At 42.7% G+C, this 20,718-nt stretch overlaps 2 protein-coding genes across 9 annotated transcripts in view; one reads left to right on the top strand and one right to left on the bottom strand.

Annotated features, from left to right (window-relative positions):
* The window catches only part of B3GNTL1 (UDP-GlcNAc:betaGal beta-1,3-N-acetylglucosaminyltransferase like 1), a 95,398-nt gene extending 92,617 nt beyond the window's left edge, over positions 1-2,781 (top strand). For all 6 annotated transcript variants that reach the window (XM_065034618.1, XM_065034619.1, XM_065034620.1 and 3 more), the window contains one exon: positions 98-2,781. The gene's annotated coding sequence lies outside the window, so the exon portion shown is untranslated. The remainder of the gene's footprint in view (positions 1-97) is intronic.
* The window catches only part of TBCD (tubulin folding cofactor D), a 116,911-nt gene that overhangs the window by 595 nt on the left and 95,598 nt on the right, over positions 1-20,718 (bottom strand). For 2 of the 3 annotated variants that reach the window (XM_065034600.1, XM_065034602.1), the window contains 9 exons: positions 20,613-20,696; positions 19,328-19,486; positions 18,821-18,959; positions 12,708-12,829; positions 11,736-11,813; positions 6,155-6,244; positions 5,311-5,398; positions 3,701-3,810; positions 856-982 (listed from right to left, as the gene is read on the bottom strand). In XM_065034600.1, coding sequence (XP_064890672.1) covers positions 856-982; positions 3,701-3,810; positions 5,311-5,398; positions 6,155-6,244; positions 11,736-11,813; positions 12,708-12,829; positions 18,821-18,959; positions 19,328-19,486; positions 20,613-20,696 — 997 coding nt within the window. Of the gene's footprint in view, positions 1-855; positions 983-3,700; positions 3,811-5,310; positions 5,399-6,154; positions 6,245-11,735; positions 11,814-12,707; positions 12,830-18,820; positions 18,960-19,327; positions 19,487-20,612; positions 20,697-20,718 lie in introns of those variants that run through there. The other variant, XM_065034601.1, reaches the window with a different exon arrangement.

Below are 20,718 nucleotides of genomic sequence, written 5' to 3' on the forward strand. Positions count from 1 at the left end.
AAGGAATGATAAGTGTTGATTTCATATGAAATCAACTTCATTCACCTTTTCATAATGTTCTGCTTGGCTTCCCCTGTTGTTTCTCCTCTGTTCTCAGGACCTGTGAGCTCTTGAGGAGCAGTGTTGTGCACTCCTGTGTGAGCACAAACTGGCTGCAAGTAGGAACACCTGGACAGCTGTGAAAAGTCCTTCACCTTCGGTCTGAGTGACTCTATAACAGAACTCTGACAGGGGCAGGCTTGACTCTGTTGCTGAACACCATACTATTTCCTCGTGTTAAAAGAGGAGGAAAAGGTGACGTTCCCAATTGAGCCACATCCCTTCCAGATTGCACATGATGCTGGTTGTAACAATTCCCTCTGAAATACCTGCGTGTGGATTTGGCTGATACAAACAGAAGAGTGAGTAGAAACAGTTGTCTCCTAACTTGTCAGGCTTCTCTCTCCAAGGAGATGGGCTACCTGCCTTAAAACAAAATGGGACCTACATCTGCATATATTGTCTGTCTTTTTCTGAACATATTGACTTTGAGATTCTGTTCCTCCTCTCAGGCTGTGTTAGAATTCAGTGGCTTCCACAACCCTACGATAATTTTGTTGTTGAAACTGACTGGGAAGTTTTTATCCTTTTTCTTTCCCCAGAAAGGGCAGATGAGCACTTCTGGAAACATCTGTTGTGTATTATTTCATTCATGTCACACTGGAAGTCTGCAGTGTTTGCAAGAACCACAACTGGAAGAGCCTGAGCCTGCAGTCCTCAGCAATTCCAGCTCCTCCTGGTGCACCCCGGTATTTCCCTGAACCAGTAAATGACAGGAGCACACGGTGGATTTGGGGGAACACCTTGATCATGACTCTATTTCTTAAACAGCCCCTCGGGCACATTTCTGTACTTTACCTTGGGCACCAGCTGTGGTTTGGGCACATTCATCAGGTCACAGAGACAGTTGCGTTTCTCTCTTACGACGGGCAATTCCGCTTCCCTGCAAGAAGAATTATTTTCCAGTTAATTCCAAAATGAAAACCTGAAGTTGGCTACATGCACAGAACTTAAGCTGTCCATGTGATGATTAAATTCCTATGTATACATACATACTTCCATGTACATTTCAAATTGCACAAGCTTCACATTTTAAAAACAATGTTACATTTCTGTACCACCTTAAGCCAGATAAACTGTAAGGACTCCAGAACTCCAGTTATTAGTAAAATATCCAAGATTATTATTCTAGGCTTTTGTGTTCCAAAAAAATGGCACTTATTCAGCCCTTTAGACTAGACGTTCTCCACATGTAGAGCTCCTTTTTGGTTTAGAAAACTTCATATCAGGATTTTAAAAACACGTCACTGGATTTGGAGAACATTCTACGATCTCTAGAAGCTTTTCCCTAAAATAGAAAATCCAGAACTAAGACTTGTGAGTCTTGTAAAAAGTTTCTGAAATAGCATGATGTCCATGAGATAATTTCCTCAAGAACTGTGGGTTACAAAATGCCCCCAAATGCCAAAAATCCACACAGCCAGCATTCTTTTCCATGTTGTAAAAATCTACGGCTGCCTGGAATGCTGCTCCTGTTCCTCACCAATTCGGTTGATTTCTTTTGTTTTCTTAAGTAACAACTGTAAACAGGCTATGAAAACTGTAACTCTTAGCACAGACAGAGTCTAAAACTACAGAGAAAAGCATAACGGGCAAGTTAGAAATAACCTGGACCTTGGACAATTTATCATATTTAATACCAGACCCCTTCCATAGCTAAACAAAAGTTATTAGCATAACTTGTTTAAACTCTGAATGGCACCAGTGTAGGATAAACTCTACAGTTCCAACAAAGAACAAATATGCATATGCCACTCATTATCATCTCCCCCAAATATTAATTCCCATTTGGCTTCCTGTTGTTAATGCTTATTGTGCCTCAGAATTTACTAAGGTTGTTTCAGCACTGGGAGAACTCAAGAATATGAGCAGCTCCCTCTGACACTCAGCAATGCCTTCCAATATCTTCTTTTGTAAACAGTTCAAATCCACCAAGATAAAACAATTAAGTTTTAAGTAAACTAGCTCTTCATCTTCAATGTCAGCGCACCGGCCGTATTGCAGCAGGGAAACCAGAGCGAGCCCTGACCCGAGACAGAGCGGAACAGGCCTCAGTCACACCGGAGAAACAACGAGGTGAAAACCGAATATTAAGTTTTCTGAAGTGGTTTTGCTTTGTTTCAGCAGCCCGTTCAGGGCAGAGCTGTACCGCTGCTTTGTCTGCAGCACTTCGGTGCGCACCCCTGCTCATTTCGGATTTGTAAACTTCCCCTGGTGACAGCAGTAATCTAATCCTGCTCCGTTGTTTCTATTAACAAATTCTTTCTGTAACTTCTGAGCAAGGCTGCTCTTCAATTCCGTCAGACTTAACACAGGACTGAACACCAATATGTGGCTCAGCAAGTCATATTACCAACAGGCAGAACTGCTGATAGCCAGTTCTTCAAATCTGAGATTCTTTTTCTAATGTTGTGCTGGAAAATTCAGAAAACTAGCAGGAGCCACCCCTTACAATGACAAACCTAATTTTCTTTTACCAAATATAAAGTCATTTAAGCTCAAGCACAGAAATAAACTAGAAAGTAAATAAAAGTTAAATACTGTAAGCATGCAGTGTGAAAACACGTAAACCACTACCTTGAGGTGTATTTGTTCTTTGAACATGTCGAGGTTAATTTTATTTCTATGAAATATCAACAAAGACAATATATAATGACTAAATAAATTATATATATTTTTTAATACCTGTCTGTTCTTATGTATTAACTTTGACCACTGCGTGGGGCAGAGTTTGGGGCTACTAGAATTGTCTGTAGCAAGGAAAAATGTTTAACATAGCAGCAAAACTAATCAACTAATTAGTATCTTAAAGCTCTGTATTTCCTCCTACATCCAAGGCATGAAACTCTTCCAGGTGACTATAATGCACAAGGCTAGAATTTGCAGAAGGGGGAAGGGCAGCACCAAAATCCTGGGGCGTTTTCCCTCCTCCCGGCCCCCAAAGGTGCCGACAGAACGAGCTGCTCCTGCCCCTCCACTGGGGAATGAGACCGTCCCCCCGTGCTTGGAAGAAGCCAAGACGGCAAGTCAAAGAAACTATTACGTTATAGAAAAGTGGTTGTTTAATTTATGCAATCATATGCTTGGGAAACAGCTACACTGTTCCAATTCAAAATATTTGCTTGAATACAAGGTTTGTAGCATTTTGAGCAATTACATTTCACGGAGGATTCCAGCTGTTCTGCCAATTGTGTTGTTTCCCAGCTTGCAGAGCTCTGTCCTCTCCCCAGATCCTGCCAGTGCTCAGAAATGCCAAGAAACTGTCTGTGCGGCTGAAGGTTGTTTGCGCGGCCCAGTCTCTGTTTCATGGCCGTTTGCCAAGATCTCCTCCTTTTTTATGTTGTTAGAAAAATATGGATATTTTAGCTTATCTGCTGGTGATTTTATACCCCTTCCAGTGGGACACTACACTTGGTATTTTGTTAGAACAGAAGAATTCTTTTCAGCAATACTTTTCTGGCCTAGAAGCAATAAAGAGCTAAAACAGCAGGATCGTTTCTTACAGCTTCCTCAGCACCAGCTTGCAAAGACACAGACTTTAACTTCAGTGGTACAGAGATTATTTCAGCTGTTATTACTATCTGGCAACAACTTCACTTACCAGTCGGTATCGCTGAGGATGGTCAGAACCTCCTCCACGGTGGCAGGATCAACCACGTCGCTGTAGGTGATCAACATCTCATAAACTTGACTGGCTGTTGTTTTCCGGATCTGAGGGGAAGAGGCAGAGGAACTTTGAGCAAAGTGTTCCCAGTCCTGCATGGCAGAGCCCAGTGCGGCTGGCTCCTCACACCGACAGGCACTGTACCACCACCTCAGCCCATCCTTGCTCCAACAGCCATCTGCTGCACCAAGGGACTTCGCTTCTGCACCTCAAGGCAATTCAGGCTACTACAATCGCTATATTTTCACTAAACTTTTGCAGGAGTTCAGATTACAAAGGGCCACAGCTCTGGCCCTCACAGGGGATGAATTCACATGTTTGAGACTGGCCCAACTGGCGCATGTATTCCCTTGAAATGCCTCGCAGAGCCAAGGTCTGGCTCTAACTTTGGTTGCTGTAGGCCCACAAAACAGATTTCCCGTCTGGAGATCAAAAGAGGCTGCAAAACTTTAGAAAACTGTTTGGAGATAGATGCTGATGTGAGTAACAGGAGATTTTTACATGGCAGCGTCCGGAAGCAGTTAATTTGCAAGTATTCTTTTTCCCAGAGCGCTGTTTAGCGATGATGCTGCTGTGCATACAGGAAAAGCCAGTTGGGCTGGTTGCTAAAGTACGAGGTGTAGAAAGATACTACGTGGAAGACAGGAAAACTGCAAAAAATTCTAATTTGGGGATTTTTTTTTTTTTTTCCAAGGAAATTATAATATAAGCATGATGATGATGATGATAACCAAAGGGAAGCAAAGAAAGCTCAGAACTGGACACAATATTCCAGGTGTGGTCTCCCCAGGGCAGAGCAGAGGGGCAGGAGAACCTCTCTGACCTACTGACCACCCCCTTCTAACCCACCCCAGGTACCATTGGCCTTCCTGGCCACAAGGGCCCAGTGCTGGCTCATGGTCATCCTGCTGTCCCCAGGACCCCCCAGGTCCCTTTCCCCTACGCTGCTCTCTAATAGGTCATTCCCCAACTTAGACTGGAACCTGGGCTTGTTCCTACCCAGATGCAGGACTCTACACTTTCCCATGTGTAGAAATAAAACATGATGTAGAATACCAATAAAACATGAAATTGACGTGATCTCTCTTCAGTTCTTACATTGTGCCCTTCCTGCAAAGGATTCCTCATGTAGCAAGTACGCGCGACATGGAAACAGTTGGACTAAAAATCTTAAGCATCGAACTTTGCTGATTACAGTATGATTTTACCCTTAGCAAAAAGTAATCAGTCAGCGTTGGAACACACACGGTGGGTTTGCTCTGGCCAGACAGCCGCGTGTTCGCGCTGTTCTCAAGCCCTCATGAGTTTTTACATTCTTTGTTATGTGCCCCCGCAATTACTCCTGGTTGTTTCCCCTACACAACCCTACTATAGGTGCAGGTTAACGGCTGCCTGGAGCAGCGGAGGTGTTGCCCCTCGCTGAGTGAGAAATAAAGCCTACTATACACATTATATCTGTTCAAAAGAATGCCGCTTTTGTGCACTTTTTTCCTTGGAAAGTATTTTAAATAAAACTTCTGATAATATACATTGTCTTCAATACTTACTACAGGAAATGAATGGCAAAGAAGGAGAAACAGCTGAAATAAAACTTTCTCTCTCAGGTCTCCTTGAAATTGAATCAGGCCACAAAACCTAGAAAACATAAGAAAAACCAAATCGATCTTGTGCGGGATTTGTGTGCGTTACAACTGCAAAAGCACATGTGAAGCCCTGTGGGTGCAGCTCTCGCATGGGGGCTGCGCAGACACGGTGCAGCGAGTGAAAAACACAAGGGCGACGTCTCGTTTTAGGTTCGCTTGCACTGTTAATGTATTGCCAATAAAACAGTGAAAATAAGTCAATAAAATCATTGCTTGACATTGTTAGACCTGAATGATTTTCCCAGGTTTTTCCAATGAACTTTGGCTCAGCTTTGCAATGCTTTGTCTTTCTTCCCCTCCTCACCCAGTATTGTCTTTCCTTACCGGTACGTGTTTGTTTTGACGTTGCTGTCTGAACTGAGGGCTTGTACCCTAAAGCCAGATCATAATTCTGCAGGTGTTTTCAGCTCTTTTTAGTGCACATATAAGATCTAATCAGTTACGTGTCATTTGCATTGGCACCGAGTCAAGTTCTCTCCAAGCAAAAAGCAAATGATTCGCTGCATCTTTAAGAACAGCAACAACATTTTAGAAGCTGTTCGGGTTTATCAGATCCTTCGCATGTTTGTACCCCAACCACCCAGAAATACATGAAGCGATCACAACCTTATATTACGTGTGTTTGTGTGCATTTTTCATTTGAATTTCACATGAAGCAGACGTGGCTGTTCCATCGGGTATGTACCATAGTTCAATTCTCGTCACTTTTTATGAGCAGAGAAAAGATTACTCGATTTCATCAACTTACACTCCTATGCTGGAGCGAAGCTTCCGGATGGCTTTGGATCTTCTGATCTCCTCTTTACAAAGGGCGAACAACCTCACTGCAAAGGGGTGGCTGAAAATGGGAAAGGAAAAGATGAGCAAGAGATTTCAGTAACATATCAAACACATTTAATGATTGTAAAGATTCCAAATTAACGTTCATAGGAGAGGGAAGACACAGCGCAGACACACTCTGGACCTTTGGTAAAGACACAGTGAGTTTGGCCACCACCTTACTGGGCCTTTTTTTAATTATTATTTCATTTTTTACAGAGAAGACACTTGTATTAATTGTTGCCATTGCTACTGCCTGTGTGCTGAGCCCTCAGTGTATCCAAAGAGGTTCGGTAAATGCGTGATGCCACAGCTTGTGTTTACAACAAAGCCACGTATGATCAGAGGTACGGCATGAGGAATTAAAATATTTGATGGCCAAATAACAATTAGTCTGTGCACCACGGCGGTGCGTTGGTTGTTCCGTAAGCTCTTCGACCAAACTTTACATAAAAGGGGCTGAATGTTGTTCTTAAATCCTCCACCACTTCACAGCCCAAATTCCTTTGGCGACTCCAGACAACCTAATTAAACACAGGGCTCACAGTTCTGTTAAGCATCGAGTCATGAAACCATCTTTAAATATATTTAGCAAATTCTTTTCTTCTTCCACACAGTCTGGGAAACGTGATTCTCACAGCGCTTTCCCAGACACTCGTACAAACACAAGTGTTGGCGTATTCCAAGGATCGAGTAAAGACAAGTAAAGAGGGAATATTGCTTTTAGTAGAGTACAAATTATTTAATCTTTTACTGGCTACACTCAAAGCTGAAGTGCCATAGATGCAAAAGGAACTATTTCATATTTGTCTACTAAGTGCAGCTACTCCTGGACTGCACACTGTAGGAAACTCGCTGGATTTGTATGTGAAGCTGAAAGCAAAAATCTTCACATTTATTTTCTGTTACCGTGATTCAAAGGTGTGGATACAAACTACTCAAAAAGTTGTGTAGTGTAACCACTGACAACCAGAACATTAAAAACAAGAGGTTTGTGGGAGTGACGAGATGTTTTGTTAAGTTAATGCACCTTATTATGAATAGTTTTCCAGGCAAGAGCTACTGGTTTTAATTACTTATTAAAAAAAAAATCTTAATGAAGTACTGACATATACTGGCAAATATTGACTTGGTTAAAAAAACTAACCAACAAACCATGAAGCCATTAAGCTAAAAGAGACAGTCGATGGCTGTTCAGTATTGTCCACAATACCGTATGAGAGTAAATAAGGAGTAAAGTTGCCTGGTATTTGATGTTGTTATTGGGAGGCTTCATGAGACAGTTTCAGAGCAGCTCTCAGGACCAAAGAGTCTGGAAGGGCTGATGTAGAACAGCTCCATCAGATGCTAAAGAGCGAGTTCTTTGCCATCCACTGCCCGCGGCCACCTCCGCGCTGGTCCCACTATCGTTAACGAGTAAGATACGCAGGAAGGTGCCCACAGGAGACACACGATGGGAACGACAGACACATGAGTGAGGCTGTGTGTGTGTGTTTGTGTGTGTGTGTTTGTGTGTGTGTGTGTGTGTGTGTGTGTGTGTCTACAGACACCGATTTGTCTGGGTAGAGGAGGGAAGAGCGTATCTGCTCTCTCAATATCAAGAGGAGGGATGTTTTTTCTTACCTTGGTGCGATTTTTCTCCTCCCACCCCCCATTACACACAAGCATTGAGCAGACAATTAGTGGCAACAGCTGCAGTGCACGCCTGGCTTTCAGCACAGAACAACAGCAACACAGCGAATTAGGTGAGATTTAAGTTGGTTCGACAACATGGACTTCGCTGAGCAGAGCAACAAAGAGACCAATTGGAACCGGAGCATCTGGAATAAATTCAGTGCACGTAACCTTCTGTGCAGTACTGGGTGTTTAAAACAGATGCACTTCTGTCATTCGCCAGGTTCACGTATGCAATAACGAAACTGAACCTGTGTGTGATCTCAAATGACTGAAATAGCTTGGCCTCTTGAAAGGAAATTGAGAAAATTCCTTGTCCTGTGTGGGCACAGCGCCAGCAGAACCGGCAGCACCGGGGGAAAGGGACCAGTCTCGGGGCTCCACGTGATGTGAACTGGGCACACGCGGCCCTGCAAAAAGTGCCGGCTTTTTCCTCCTAAAGGTGACCCGAGTTTCAGCAGCTCACCTGGCATCACCTGGGGTGGCCAGGACAGCCACCGCCTTGCTCTTTGCTTCATGGTTTGTTAAGCAGTAGCTTAATATAATTGCTTTAAAAAAAAAAAACACAGGAGCATGTAATACATAGAAATCACTGGTTCGAGGTCAGTGGGGACACATACCGTCCTAAAACACTGTAAGAACACCAGAAAAATATTCTATGTGTACAACACATTCATACTTCCACTGAACATGTAAATTACATCCACATAAGAGAGAGAAACGCCACCTTTGCTTACTGCTCCACCAAGCATTAGATCCTGAATTGCCATTAGATCCTGAGTCGCCATTCGAAGGCTGCTCTGTTCACATGGTACTGTGAACATGGGCTCATCTACCGCACTTTCCAAGGAAGGAGCGGCTTATCCGAGCCCCCGCAGGCTGAACGTCTCCGTGATCGCCCACCCGCCAGCCCAGCAGAACCACCCCTGTGCCACAACACGACTCTCCAACGCCACTTTTGCAAGCAGCTTCAGTTCACTCCTTTTTTCTCCCCATCCCTTGTCTCGCTGCCAGCAGGGAGCTCACAGCTACCACCATATTAAAGAGTTTAAAAAAGCGCGATGCGCTCTGCTTTATTTACAACAGCTCTGCTTCAAGCACGGTGCCCTTTGCCTCCCCATCAGCCTCTCTAATTAATTAGCACTCCCTACAGGACTATTAATACAGCTCCACAAATTCACCATGTACACTGAGATGGAATTGGGAGGTTTTGGGTTGTGCCACAAGAGAGGAAATCCCATTTGAGCTGAAACCCACTGCCCTCTTGGGTGGGAGGGAACACAGTAACCGGCCCTACAGTCACACCAGGGCTTCAGCACAGCAGACACCTGCCAGAAATAAACGGGTTTCCCCACTTCCTCCCCTGCTTCCCAGGTCAAGGAACCACCTCAAGCTGAATTTTACTGGACAAAAGGTATTTTGAACTTGGAACAGAGCTCTCATGCCACTGGCCGTGCAGCAATACGAACCGTTCCTGCCAGTGCAGGGAGGGGAAATGCTCACGTGGGACACGCAGGTTGACACCAGCTTCAGGAACAGCCAGAAAAACGTCAGGCAGAGCTTTTCTTTTTGTGCTGGATTCAAACTAAGCCAAGCACAACAAAGAAAAGCTGATTCTGATTATCTTTTGATCACCCCAGTGATACTAAAGCCGATTCATTTCAAACCCCACCGGATGGGTATTTACCCCGCACCTGGTTTCCCGGCTGGCAGGTTCAGGGGCCCTGGCACAGGAGTGACCCACACGTGACAAACAAACCTCACTTCAAACATGGCCATTCACAGTGGGATCATGGAGGAGAAACACCCAGCGATCCGCTTGTCCTCCTGCACAGAGATCACAGGACCAGCCGTACAAGGAGTGTCAGAGGCGCTGAAATTCACCTGCAGAACCGCACCAGAGATGCTGAGCTGTGTATTCCAAGCTTCATGAGCTACAGGGTGTGAAAAGGCAGGAAGATGCCCGGTGGGTCCCACCTCTGCGGGGCAGGAGTGACACCATGTGGCAATTTGCTTTAAGAGGAGCACTGAGCTCCTAATGAACATCAAACTAATCCAGCTAACAGCCGTTAATCCTGTTTAAATTCAGCAGTGTTGGCTGAGTGACACCTGCTCTGGTCAACTCAGGTTTTACTAGCAGAAAGGATGCAGGGTAGTGCACAACATCCATTTGAAACTTAAAAATACATTTACAAATACGTTTTTTATAATGTGACAGCTGACTATTAAGCAGCTGTGTGGGCATAAGCCTGGTGCCGGACACCCTACAGCTCCATCGCTAAAACTCCACTGGGTGCAATGTGGTAAGAAATGAGGGAAGGAGATGAAATGGGAGCCAAACACCCCGAGGAACACTAATGTTTCATTCCCAGCTTCTCTTCTGCTACATGACCAGCAAGAAGTTTGCAGGAGAACAGAAGCAACAGGAAGGCTGCTCAGCAGCAGCGAGCCTGCTTGCTGAACATCACCGTGCCCCTCATCCCGCCTAATAGAGCCAGACTTTATATGATCATCTCTCGACCACAAGGTACCTATTTCACCAAAAACTGTCACATGCAGGAACTAAATTCCCTGTCCCTTTCCAGCAGTCTTCAGACTGTCCAGAGCTCTGGCCTTGCAGAGCTGTCGTGCTGTAACGAGTTCTTGCGCTTCATGCCAACATTTCGTTCCTTTGGCCAGGAGAATTATCCACTGGGCTGTGGAATTTTTACTTTCCTGGTTTGGTTTCATCATCAAACTGGAAGCAAATAATTTTGGATCTGCTTAAAAATCTTTTCCCCCTGCCCTCATAATTCCCCTGGATTATTTTGGGCCTTAGTGATGCCTCCCCACGCTTGCTGCTCAACCCGGCATGTGGGAGACACAGACTGACCCGGAATTTCCACCCATAATCTATCACCTGGAGCCCGTGTGGAAGTCCCACATCACTGGCACGGGTACCAAACCAAACAAGTAATATGCATTCCAGCTGTCAATATCTGACTTGTTTGAAATTCCCATTCAAAAATCGGGCTGCCAATTTAAGAGAGATTATCTAAATACACACTTGAAAACACGAGTAGACTCAGTTCAAGCTCTTAGAGCGATGAAAGCTTTCCAAATTTATCTGCTGTGAGCAATTCTTGAATTGCTGGTAGGAGTCACATTGTACAGTTCTGCAAATACCTGTAGATGTGCCAAGATGCTGCCTGGGAGCCTTTGTGGAATATATTGTAATATTACTGAAATGAAAATAATTTCCTTCTGAAACATCTGCAAAAAAAGCAGGATTTCACACTGGAATATCTTACTCATGTTGATCCATTCCTGAACTAAATACTTTCCACAACTGAGCTCGGTGTGGAAAAGCTGGGATGTGCCTTCTGCAGTCTTCCTATTAGAATCTTAATTGGTTTCTTTGGAGATATTCACTTTAACAAGAGCAGCACCACAGCAGGAGATGCCGTAGCTACAGGTTCGCAGTGAAGCAGGAGCGCACGCCGACCAGCAGGCGTGTGGGGAGCAGGAAAGCAAAGGAGCTGAAGGGAGCGACACTGGCCCAGCTCTGCCAGGTGAAACGTGCACATTGAACTCGATTAACGCGCTGATTGTTAAACAACGAACCAATAACCAACTCATACAATGATGTGAGAGGCGCAGATTTTATCAAGACCCTTCCCAGACTGTCTGGTCTGGAATTTATCACAGCTGGCCCGCTTCAGGAAAATTAAAGTGTTATATCCACATACACACTGTAGAGCCCTATGGACCCAGATCTAGGGAGCAGCAGTCAGTGTGAGATTTAAGAGGCCTGTTGCATGGTGGAAAATCAACAAAAAAGACTTCCAGCAACTTACTTCTCTTGCGTGGTAAACAGATCAAAACAGCCGTTTGCCAGCATTTGGTCCAGCATTGTCAGGAGAGGTACAGACACCCTGATGAAAGAAATCAATTTAACAGTGTAAATACACTTCTTGGCATACACATATACACTATTTTTAATTAGAAGCAAAGAAAAACTTCCTCTCTACCTACGCATATTTAAATCAGAACTCTAATTTAGACAGAGGAGGGTTGCTCGGTAACTTGTGTGTGCTGGCTAAATCATCCTGCTGGCTGAGAGGGGGACGTTCCGCTACAGCCAGAAGGAAAAACACCTAATTAACAACACGCCTGGTTTAAACTTGCAGGGTCCTGAAAACACAATTAACAGCAGTAGAAAATATTAATTTATTTTCTAGTGTATAAACAACATATTCCACAAAATGTATCAAAAGCTAAACCACCTTCTCACTACAGGTAATTACCAAATGAACCAACACTCAATGTGTCAGCTGCGTAACTATGGCCATGTTTGCTATTTCAACAGCTGAGACAAGAAACAAAACTGAAAACTCTATTAATAGTTGTGGGGTTTTTTCCCCTAAGGAGTGTTTTCTCTTTTGCACATGTTTGATAAGCGAGGCTTAGAGAAATTAATCTCATTGTGCAGAATGAGTCGCCTTTGAAGAAAAATCTTGACAAGAAAATGATACTTTAGGTCTGTGTGAAAACACCCCACCTGCAGGAAATGCGGGCTGGACTGCACTGGAAAGTGTGCAGCAATATACGATCCCTAACACTGCATTATATGAAAACTGCTGCTTATCACATTATGAGCAATATTAAAATATAGTTAATGCAAAATATTCTACCAAAGGTACCGCTGTACCGAACAGCTGCATTAAAGCAGACTGACATGGCTCTTGGCGCATTAAAAAAGATGTGCCAGACATCTGACTTCAAACAGTCCTGCTGTTAAAGATGAAAAGGCAAAAGGAAAACGTTACCGGTCATTGTGCAGGTTGTCCTCAAAGACCTTCAGCAACGTCTCACAAAAGCTCTCCATAGCGCTGGGGTCATTCTGGATTACCTTCATGTAGCCGAACAGGCTCTGGGCAGAGTATCTGAGCTGCGAGAGGAGGAACCTCGAGTGAGCAAAGAGCGACGGCACAGGATCGCGTTGCCCCGTACCCGAGCTGTGCACCCGCGCCAGCGCCGCTCTGCCAACCGCAGCCAAGTGTAAACTTCAGTATCAACACCTGACAGGAAGATGGTTATTTTACTGGCATTAATCCTTTTTCAAGAAAGGTTTTTTTTCCTTTTAACCATTGTAGGAAAAAAAAGACCACATTAAAGGTTCATTGTTTTCTTTCTCTCAAAATAAAACATCCCCAAACCACTGTGATTATCCTGCTTTACTTCAAATAATAATAATATTGTTATGGCGCTGAAAGTTAAAGAATAAACAAGAAGTTCAAGAGGTAATATTTATTAAACAAGCTGATGTAACTGAAAAATGCAGGCAAGCTCTCGGGCACATGGCGCAGGCCACACAAACCAGCAGTAAACTTGGGTTAAAAATTAAAACCAGCTCAGAAATAATGACTCTTGGTTTGACTCTGTTGTGTGAATCAGCCCGTTTGGGAAGATGGCAGAGGCAGCAGTTCCACATCCAGCTGCCCGGTCGGGATCCCGCAGCCCCCGCAGCACAACCCAGGTGGAATTTCAGTCTCCAGGCTCATCTTTTAAAATATTGACTTCTCTTGGGGACGAGAAGAAAAATTGGTGGGTTTTTTGGTTATGGAAACTACCTCACAGAATCCCAGAATGTCAGGGGTTGGAAGGGCCCTGGAAAGCTCATCCAGTGCAATCCCCCCATGGAGCAGGAACACCCAGATGAGGTTACACAGGAAGGTGTCCAGGCGGGTTGGAATGTCTGCAGAGAAGGAGACTCCACAACCTCCAAGGAAAGTATTTCATCAGGGATTAACGTCACCAGATTTCTCAGTTATCCTGGCTGCTGTGAAGGGTTATGGGTCCTGCCGGGGCTTGGGGGACTCGCCCAGGGAAGGGGGTGGGAGTTGGGGGCACCCCAGAAATTGGGGTACAGTGAAGGGGGCTGTGGGAGGGGAAGGTGGGAAGATCAGTTTTGAAGTACAAACTCCCTTCAGTTTTGGTTGCAAGTGTTAAATAACGATCTGTTGAGGGCTGGAAGCAATAAGTAGCCTATACAATCAGTGGGGATTTTCTTCCTGAAGCTCATACATGCCTTTGATAGCTCATACAAAGCTGCAATCAGCTCCCTCAGAAGACTGACCCTTTTATCAATAAAAGAAAACACAGATCAGTATGAGAAGAGTCACAAATATCCTCCTAATAGCAAAAGAGAAGAATGTCTATCTAAGTATTTTATCTAACTTAAATTTTATATTAGTAACATTTATGGGTGTATCAGCACAGAAGAACAAGCAGCATGTTATCTGTGAGCCTAAACTCTGAACTAGTTTCCGGAAGCTTTGGCTACTTTTAAACAAGACGGCACGGGAATCCGCACCCGGAAAGCAGCACAGTCCAACCATTTGCTCTATAGGTAAACACACTGGGCAACGCAGGAGCAGAAAGATTCCTTTAAAAGGGGCGAGCCATTTCAAGATTTTTTCAGTTACTCTGCATTTCAAAATGGTAATCAAATCTCAGTGGAAAATGTTTAAACATCTCTAAGAGCCAGCTATACTAAACCAAAACACTGAAGTGACCCGAGTGTGGTTCTTTCATATGCCAAAGCATCATTGGTGCGTTTCTTGGATGTGAAGCATAAACAGTATCCTTCCACTGAAAGGGCTTTAGAGGATATGCAATTATAAGTAAGACAGATTTCCTGAACATTTAAAACCTGCTTAATTCTTGTATACTACCCTTTAAAACAATCTGTGCATTTAAGACCATTACAAATAAAGAATAATTTTTTTTCTTAATACCTTACAATAGCAGAGATCAATTAGAAGCAGAAAACAGGTCACAGCTGCGTCAAGTCTCTCTTAAAACATGCGTGGTTAACCATGTAATTTTCTCCCCTAATTCTTTTGTCTTTTCAACTACATGCAGATCTTGCACCGTTTTTTGAAGAAACCTGAATTACTCGGTGCTTTTCCTGGAGATTCAAATGACTGAAAAGGCAAGAATGGGCATGAAAGAGAAGGGCAGCACAGCTACCGTGCAAAACCGAGACAGAGTAGCAGGATAATCAGAAAGAAATGTATAATGAAGGCAGCACTTCTTCATTAGCAAGTAATGAAACCAAATGAAAGTACAGGTGTGGATGAACCATCAGCACAGAATCACCTGCCCAGGAGATTGAAAAATGGGATGTCTTTCAAATAGCCAGCCACACAAACTTTACTGGAAGAACTTCTAACATAACAAGATAACGGTACATGAACAGGTTAAATCCGTATTTCTCCTCAGGTGAACACTCCTTTTCTCCAGATAACCTACGAGGATAATGTCTGAGCTCTAACCTTAACTGCTCATGAGTATTTGCAGAGAAGAGCATTTCCAAATTTCTTCCTCATCTCTGCAGAACACAGAATTCACGCTCTATCAAAGGGGCGACATTTACCTTTCCCTGGGGTTGTATGAGGACCCAGAAAGGAAATTAGGAGGTTAATGGGTTGGAACTGGGACAACTTTGGATAAGAATTTAAGAGGATGCCTGAGAATGACCTTGTTCTTATTAAACACAGCAAAAAATAGGTACAAAGATGCTCAATCTACCTCAGGGCTCTGGTTCTTTGCAGTTCTATCTTGGACAGAGCAAATAAAAGTCAGTGGGGCGGGATGAGAAAGGAAGAGCCTCTGCCAGGGGAAATTTAGGCTGGATATTAGAAAGCAATTCTTTGCAGAGAGAGTGGTCAGGATTGGAATGGCTGCCCAGGGAGGTGCTGGACTCACCAGCCCTGGAGGTTTTTGAACTGAGATTGGACATGGCACTTAGTGCCATGATCTAGTGAATGGACTGGAGTTGGACCAAGGGTTGGACTGGATGGTCTCTGAGGTCTTTTCCAACCCAGTTGATTCTGTGATTCTGTGGATTTGGGGCCTGTTCCTTCAATCCAAGTATGCATTCATGTCCATAAGCTGTCACGGTTACCAGGTGTTTTAGAACATCATCTTCAAACCTCCCAGCATTTTCATTTCTAAGAACTAACACAGCTGCTCAAAGCCCAGTATTTTCTCCAAACGGTACATACAGTCATAGCAATGAGTCCGTTTTGAGGAAAGTAAAACATAAATTGTATAATGTACTTGGCACATGCATAATGTTAACATCCATATGCCACAGGCAGGCTTTAATGTTTGTCAGGTGCTTTAACATACATACACGTTCACCAGATATTCAGGCACTGGCCACTCCAGTTATTCCAGGTTTTTGGCACCTCATGCTGGAATCCTGGTACCGGCCAGAGAAAACTTTTTATTTCCAAAATAGGTTGTTTTTTTCTCTTGTTTTTTGGTGGGTTTTTTGGAAAGTTTTTACTTAAAATTTCTACAACATTTTTAAATGTAGTTTTCACTCTTTGTGGGGGGAGGATAATCATGGGACATTCTGTGCTTCAACAACATTTTAAATATAGTGTAGTTGAACAATCATGAAATTATATTAAAATTATCTCCCGACTCCTGAAACTACAGGGCTTGTGAGCTGCAGAAAGAACACCATTGTGCAGTTCTGACCTCCAGATACTGAGAGGATTTTTTTTTTTAAATGCAGCCATATGAAATATGCATTATTGTGGGCCAGATATATAATTAGAAGATTCTTTTACCCAGAGAAAGTGCCCTTTGAATGAAGGCGATGTTGCAGAATGCCAAATCCCGGAGGGAATGACATATTCTGCTTTTCCAGATTACTTCAAATGCGGGAGCTACAATCCAAAATGGTAATCAAACCTCAGCAACCGCGCTGCCACCCAAATGTTTCTGAGATCCCACACAGCTCGTTTCAGAAAATCTCTTTAAAAAGCACAACAAAGAGCTACTCTTGCTAAATATACTGCAGAGCGATTTTAACCATGGAAAAATAGCCACTGACCACTGAATTACAATAGAGCCTTTCTCCTACTAATGCCCAAGATGATTTAAAGAAAAATCGACATCTGAACTCAGATTATCTTGCAGCATCTGAGAATCTTCAAACTTTCTATGTCCATGTGTGCATATATGTTTTTTAAAGGAGAAAGGGAAGAAAGGAGAGATCACAAGAATACACACAGGTTACTGCAAGAACACACACTTGAATATTCTTTTTCCTTTATCCAAGATTTTTAAGAATCTGCTTCTTTCACATGGATTTAATAGCAACAGGTCTTAAAATTTTCTATTACTGTTTTAAATCAGTCCCTGGATATTCAGTAAAGAGCACTACAGGCTTTGATAGAATAGCTTGAAACATAAGTCATTATAAAACACCTCAATTCTAATATATAAATTATTTAAATATTAAACGTGATTCACCACACACTGTATAATCCCAAGCGTAAGTACTCTCCACTTTGAGCCTCCCTTGCACTTCTATCTGGCTCCAACGAGAATTAGGTCATCTTCTTTCTAAAGCCAAAGCCCTTGAGAACTCTATAACCGGAACAAGCCTTTAGTGTTAAGAAAAATGCAGGGTCACAGAAAGTTAACATTTCAAAATCATATTTTGAAAACAGTACAGAAGGTTTCCCTTAAATACACCGGCAGATGGTAACACAGCGAGGGAACGAGAAGTAACTGAACTGTTCACACTTTTCAAAACCAAGCACAACCAGAGCTTCACGTGGAAAAAAATACATATATATAACTAAATGTTGACTAAGACTTTTCCTCTGACCTCAGTTAGCAGTCAGAATGTCTGTTCCTCCGCAACTTTCCTCCCTTTTTATACTTATACAAATAACTTTGGTTTTGGTGAAGCCTCCTATAATTAACCATGTTTGACCAAAAGCTGAATTTCATGTGTGTGTCTGCTATTAAAACAATCTGTTAATAGTTACATTGTGATATACACAAACCAAAAAGCATATGTTTCCAAAGTTCTAAAATAGCAGTTGCTATATAATTTCCTGCCATTTTAGAAGCATTAAAATTCTCAAGATGGGTTTAAATACATGAGGTTGCAGAGCCACCAAATCTTAATTAGACACCAAACTTAATTAGAAATGCTCTTAAACACTGTTGGGGTGCTGACTCATGACCTTCTCCTTTCTGTTACAGGGCCACTGCAATTAAAAGATTTAACTGATAGTCCAGAATATTCTGCTTCTGTCATTTTGAACCTCATACCGAACCGTCTCCTCATCACAATAGTTGTTTTCATATATGTTACAGCTTTCCCTACATCAAAAACAAAAAAGTAAGAAACCAAGTATCTTGAAACCAAGAATTCTGAAACTAGCAAGTCGAGCTGTAATAAAGGAGAGAAGGATACACTAAAATTATAATGAAGTCTGGAAGATTTTGGCAGCAGAACAGACAACCAAAAACAGTGATAAAGACACTGTTCATGCACAGAAGAGTGAAATTGAGATTGCAAAGCTCGGAGGATTTGGATAGACATTTGAATGATATTTTTTTGTAATGAAACATTTGGTATCTCTTTGATACTTTTTAAGAAAGCATATCAAATTAATAGAAAAGAATCTTCACATATTGTTAACACATACTGAAGAAGACACGTTACGAATGCAAACGGGGAGATTCACCTCCTTTAAAAAGAGCGGTCACCCTGCATTTAGCAGGCTGAACGGTGCTTAAGAGCTTGGAAACGTGAGCAAATAAACCTGAGAGCTGATGGAGCCAACAGGCTGGAACACTCGGCTTCCATCACGCCAGGAAATGAGAAACAAGTGTCTTACTCCCTGTTTCCTGCATGCTCAATAACTCAAGAAAACACTTTTAAATATGAAAAATATAAAACCCATCAGGTTTATAAGTATGACTTGATTAAAAATCTTACATCTGAAATTCTCATGGAAATAACTCCCTGCAATATACATTGCAACAGACTAAACAGCCAACCATTTTATCACATCACTGCACTCTGCTACCGCACAGGAAAGCTGCTCTGCTTTCTTACCGTTGTCTCTGTTAATCCACCAACAGACACCGAGAGACCCAAAAGCACATAGTATTGGTACGCTGGCAGACCCAAAAGCTGAGTGATTCGCGGGAAAGCTTCTGATGGAGCATTCCAGTTCAGAGTCTCTTTCTCTGACCTGGGGAAGGAAAAAAGAATCCTGTATGTGTGCACTGTCTTTCTCCATGCATTCCCATGCTAAGTCCTCTCCTCAAACAGCACATCAGTGAAAACAGTCTCTGAATCACCTAAAAATCAATCTAATCATGGCTCTTTAAGTGTAAGTGGAAAACGCAAATCAAAACTTCAACCACTGCCAGTAAAGAGAAGTTCTATTTTATATATTTATACATTGTACACTTCAATGAAAGTCCACCAAACAGCACAAGTATTCCTCAAAGAGCACATTTGGGCACAGAAATTACCTCAGGTTGCTGTGTTAGGTTTAATGGTGTGCATGCATCTTTTTATTTTCACTGGTTTAGCATACCTTCTTCAATATATTACCTTGGAAATATCCTCTCTAGCTCTTGTCGATGAGGAACGTGTGGAACTGGAGGACGATCAAAATGTAAAAGAGTAAGGAACACATATCCTGCATGAGCCCGGAATTTATCGATTTTCTCAGCTGACTGTTGGGCCAACCAGCACATAATCTGTTTGCAGCTACAAAGAAGAAAACAATTCATCACGTAACCTCATTAGTAGAACATGCGTTTAAATTTGAATTGTTGCAACTATACAAAAAATATCATGCTATAAAGCATTCTGGTCTAACTCTTTGTAATGAATGTACAAGTGATTTAAGACATCAACAGAGTGGCAGAATCTTTAGAGCTTTGTCTTCCATTGATCGATCAAAACTGCCATGACGGTAACGTTACCCAGTATTTGATATTCACATATCACCTTTTATCCAAACAGATCACAGAATCCCAGAATGTCAGGGGTTGGAAGGGCCCTGGAAAGCTCATCCAGTGCAATCCCCCCATGGAGCAGGAACACCCAGATGAGGTTACACAGGAAGGTGTCCAAGCGAGTCCACCGCTCTGCCATCATCCATCCACCTCACTATGTCCTCGTAAAAGTCAATGAGATACAAAGGTGCGGATGAACTACTACATTTCAGATGGAAACAGAGCAGGCAACTTGAGAAAAGCACATTTTCAAGTAGATAACTGTACACACAGCAGAGGACAAGGTCTAAGACCAGCTAACCACCGACCAGGCTCTGCCCAAAAACCAACACAATTTTTTAGAACTATTAGGAATGTTTTGCTGCAGCTCAAGCTCTGCTTAAAAACTGCTAAGTATTCCTTTATTTTTTTACTATAAGGAGTGTTGTATCGTGAAATTAAAACCCAGAAGCTCAGTGTAAATTATGTTTCTCTGTATTTCCTTACTAATAATTCTGCAAAGAGGACAGAAATGAATACAAACTCCTCTCTGCATTCCAAATTAATGATGCAATGCTCTGGCTAAGCAGGCAAGTTTGCTTTCTATTTAAGTGAACAATACTGGCAAGCTCCACAGAGGCAGCAAGCACAGACCAAATCTCACAGATGCCATCTCAAAGGTGCGACTGGCACCCAGTTTCTCTCAAAAACATGAGCCTCTCTGATAAACAGACACAATATTCTCCGCATCTGTATTGGTGTAAGCTTGATGAACTTCTATCAAAAGTTCTGTCACACTCAGTAAAGCAGTAAGTATACAGTATGTAAATGCTTTCCTGTATGGACTGGAACGTAGTTATAAGAGATAAGATACAAAAACAGTACGAGGAGCATACATGTTGGCATCAAGTAACTCCACTTCATTCTGAACCAGCAGAAGCGTCACTTCCATTAAACTTGTCATAGCAGCTTCACGTGCCCTGTTGAAACAGAGATACATTA

The sequence above is a fragment of the Columba livia genome, chromosome 18 (assembly GCF_036013475.1).
Source record: "Columba livia isolate bColLiv1 breed racing homer chromosome 18, bColLiv1.pat.W.v2, whole genome shotgun sequence".
NCBI lineage: Eukaryota > Metazoa > Chordata > Aves > Columbiformes > Columbidae > Columba > Columba livia.